General features: G+C 42.9%; 1 protein-coding gene across 1 annotated transcript; it reads left to right on the plus strand.

Moving 5' to 3' along the window:
• Positions 1–902: 902 nt before the first annotated feature.
• LOC127121846 (uncharacterized) lies at positions 903–1,858 on the plus strand. Its single transcript, XM_051052280.1, has 3 exons — positions 903–1,104; positions 1,225–1,721; positions 1,820–1,858. The coding sequence occupies exons 1-3, from the start codon at positions 903–905 to the stop codon at positions 1,856–1,858; spliced, it is 738 nt and encodes a 245-aa protein (XP_050908237.1).
• The last annotated feature ends 2,058 nt before the right edge of the window (positions 1,859–3,916 follow it).

Raw genomic sequence — 3,916 nt, forward strand, 5'->3', positions numbered from 1 at the left:
TGAAAGTCTGTGGGAAATGTCAGACAAGGATGTCACACCAGAAACTCAGGCTTAACATCACTTCCAAAGGAGAAAAGCTCATGATGGCTCAAATAGATAGGAAGTTGGATCAGATAGTTGAACATGTTGCTAGTCATATACAGTCTGAAGTTGGAAAGAGCTTTGTTGGACTTGGGCTACCAGTCAAGCAGATAGAAGGGCCTATGTGTCTATCTCAAAGAAAAAGTGCCAAGAGCAATGTTGAGAAGATTGAGATGGAGAGTGAAAGGACACTTGCTCCTACACATTTGAGAGAGGAAAATGGTGCTTATGCTGAAGATATAGCAGATGGAAGCAGTTGTTCTCAACAGGGTTGGTTGAAACTACTGATGATTACATACAATGTCACACACGATGTCATGACATTGTATTATGACAACCTGAATGCTACAACTATGTCCAAAAATTCTATTCAGCACAGTTGGACCAAGCACATTATTTGCTGTCATCACTCCATTAGAAAATTTGTGGAAGACAAATTCATAGCTCTAAAGCATGAAATGCAATTAGCTGACAAGTTTGCAGGGGATTTGAATGATAATCAATTTGAATATGTAAGAGGGAAATTAGGGATTTGGATTCTTGAGAAATTATGGCAATTAATGTGGAGTGGAAAAGGTAATAAAAATATTGTCTGCCCAATTAAAAGAAAGAGCCACATTAATGATGAATCATTACCTAGTATTAGAACTAGTGTCTATGTCATTTCCATACGTTACCTAAACACAACCATTTCCATCTTCATCCAACTTCTCAGCAAACCTCTGCTAGGGCAAAGAGATTTTTCTCAAAAGTTCAACAACATGTCTCAATATCCCTCATCCACTGGTTCAAAACCCACTCATCATGCAAGGACTCCCTCCATGGAGTTTCCAGATGAAGACGTGCTGGAAGTTACTCCTCTCTGTGTGATACCAGGTGACGCCCCAGGTCCTTCTTCCATTGCTGGAAGTAAGCAAGGTAATATTCCTGATAAACCTCCTCATCAAAACGGCATGCACTATACTGGTCGTGCCATTAGGAATCTAGTTACTAGGATTCTGAATGAAGGGCATTCAATCAAGGGTGTTTCTACCCCTCTATCCAGAAGGGACCCCTCTCCTGAGGAGGAACCCCAAGCTGAGAAAGATGATGACTCATCTAGATCAGAAAAGGAAGTGACTGCTGAAGGATTATGTTCTCTAGGTAAAAACATACCTAGTAAGAAACCGGTAGATAATTCTCATGAGCCTGTTGAGAATGTTGTTAATTTGGAGGAAGAGAGTTCAGAGGAAGAGGATGACACCTTGGTTCGTCATGTAAAACCAAGTGCTGCTAAGAAATTGAAGACCAGAAAAGGGAAGATTGTGGCTAAAATGATGACAGCCAAGACTAGGAAGAAGACTGCTGGTGTAGGACCCTCAAAATCATGGAGCAAAGTGGAGGCTAGGAAGAGGAAAGTCAGAGATAGTTCTGACTCTGAAGAGGATGTCGAAGACGATGTCCCATACATCACCCCTGCTAAAAAGCAGGCTGTTAAGAAGTCTCCAGGCAAAGCTGCAGCTGTGCACTTAGATAAAATCTCTTTTCACTTAGAAGATGGTGCTGCCAAATGGAAGTTTGTCATTCAGAGGAGAGTAGCTGTTGAAAGAGAGCTGGGAAAAGAGGCTGTTGAGGTGAAGGAAGTCATGGAATTGATTAAAGTTGTTGGACTGATGAAGACAATTGTTGTTTTACCCCAATGTTATGAGGGGTTGGTAAAAGAATTTGTTGTGAATATCCCTGAGGATATTTCTGAAAGGAGCAACAGAGAATTATACAAGGTGTTTGTAAGAGGTAGATGTGTGAGATTCTCCCCTACCATAATCAACAAGTTCCTAGGGAGAGGAACTGATGGAGGAGTGGCTTTAGATACTACAGACAATGAGGTATGTAGGACTATTACAGCTGGCCAAGTTAAGGAATGGCCTTGTAGGAATTGTCGCATTACGCGAAAAACCGTCGGGAAAAAGAAACAACAGAGCCGCCACCGTGCGTTATTTATCCCAAAAGAGGGAAAGGAAACGCTCGAAGTAAACCTGGAAAAGACATGGTCTCGCGACCAGAGAGAGATGGGATCGGGAGTCGGTTATGCGAAGGGAAGGTATTAGCACCCCTACGCATCCGTCGTACTCGACGGGATCCACACACAAAAGGAAGGATAAAGGTTGCTAAAAACTGCTCAAACACATCAAACACAGGCTGAAAGAGACACAGAAAGACAAAAGAAACTAACTCGGCAGGATATCGCATCCTGGGCCTACGTAGTCTGTCAGGCACAGACATCAGAGTCGACGTAGTTCGGGACAGGGGGAAACGTGCTCGCTAGGATGTCGCATCCTATGCATACGTATCTTCTCGGACTGGAGAAGAATCAGAGCACTCGTAGCTCGGCTAACGCACGCCAAACAAAACCACACAAGAAACCGACTGCCAATCGCTGGACTTAAGTCAGACTCCACACAAACAAGCAAACATGGAAACCGAATGCCAATCGCTGGACTTACATCAGACTCCGAACCAACAAACACACACACACACAGGAAACCAACTGCCAATCGCTGGACTTACGTCAGACTCCAACAAAACAAACCAGACACAGGAAACCGACTGCCAATCGCTGGACTTATGTCGGACTCCAACACACACAAAGGGGTTGAAAAAGAAAAAGGGCGCCCGGAGAGATCAGCTCATCTCCTGCCTACGTACCTCATCTGGTATGAGGATCAGGGCGACGTAGTTCCCCTACGCAGGGAAAGAACTTCTAACCTAACCAGAGACTGGGAAATGACAAACTAGAAGGGAGACTGACTCGAGCCTAATAGTTATCATGTAAATTCACCATGGTCCTAGGTTGAAGTTTCTATCTAACTTGCACAGGGAGCAAGCTATCCTAAACAGCACAAACAAAGTTAAACAAGCACAAGAGCAAGCACACACACTATATACAAACAGAGGGGCTCAAACAAGGCTGGGCTTTAGTCAAGGGGTCATGTCAACCTCGACAAACAAGCCACTGTAACAGGGTGATGTTAGCTCTTAACCCTAACATTGAGAGTTAGGGTGAAGCAGATGAAATGGGAAGTGAAGGTAAGACCTCACAGCTCTTATCCCTGGCCTGGGAGAGCTTCAGACAAATGAAAGTGGGAGTTCAGAAAGTAGGAACTCTTCTATCCACATATGACTGACACAACAAGGATCTTGGGTTAATATCCACAATGCATCAACACAAGGTGTGAGCAAAGTGGATGACACACTGAATAGCAGGAGATGGATTACACATCTCTTTTATCTGCCAATTGCCTTATAGAGGTCTTTTCCTGCTTGGCACAAAGATAAACAAACACAAGCATTGCCTCTTAAGGAGGGCTTCAGACAGGTGCCTGCCCAAGTAACAGGACAGGTCTTCCAGACTACATGAAGTCAGAAAGTTATACCTCAATGCTTAAGCAACCAAGCAAAGCAAAAGCAAGTTCAAAAGAACTTAAGCAACTAATGTACCTGAAAAAAATCTAACTCAATCAGTATACAAGTCAAACAGACAAACAACATTCAACATTAACAGTCAAACAGACAAGCAAGCAATGCCACAATGTGCAAGCCACAAGCTCAACTCAAATGAGCTAAAATCCACCTACAAAACAACTCAAGATTATTCAACATCAACCAATTATTCAACTCAAGCAAGTGAATCAATCCCATTATGGCCATGTGCTTTTTAACCTGAAATCAAAACTCAAACATAAGCACAAACCACTAGGACAAGGCCTAGGGTCAAAGAGGGAGAAAAAAATTCAAAACAGAACATGAAACTCAACAAGAATCAACCTCAATCAATTAAGAACACAATCCAAAAGGT

The sequence above is a fragment of the Lathyrus oleraceus genome, chromosome 2 (genome assembly GCF_024323335.1).
Source record: "Lathyrus oleraceus cultivar Zhongwan6 chromosome 2, CAAS_Psat_ZW6_1.0, whole genome shotgun sequence".
NCBI lineage: Eukaryota > Viridiplantae > Streptophyta > Magnoliopsida > Fabales > Fabaceae > Lathyrus > Lathyrus oleraceus.

Bases quoted from the DNA above. Each gene is read 5' to 3' on its own strand.
- LOC127121846 (XM_051052280.1), top strand. From the start codon at position 903: ATGGAGTTTCCAGATGAAGACGTGCTGGAAGTTACTCCTCTCTGTGTG. The intron at 1,105-1,224 runs GTGTTTCTACCC...TATGTTCTCTAG, and splicing joins TGAAGGGCATTCAATCAAGG to GTAAAAACATACCTAGTAAG. The intron at 1,722-1,819 runs GTTGTTGGACTG...TATTTCTGAAAG, and splicing joins AAGTCATGGAATTGATTAAA to GAGCAACAGAGAATTATACA.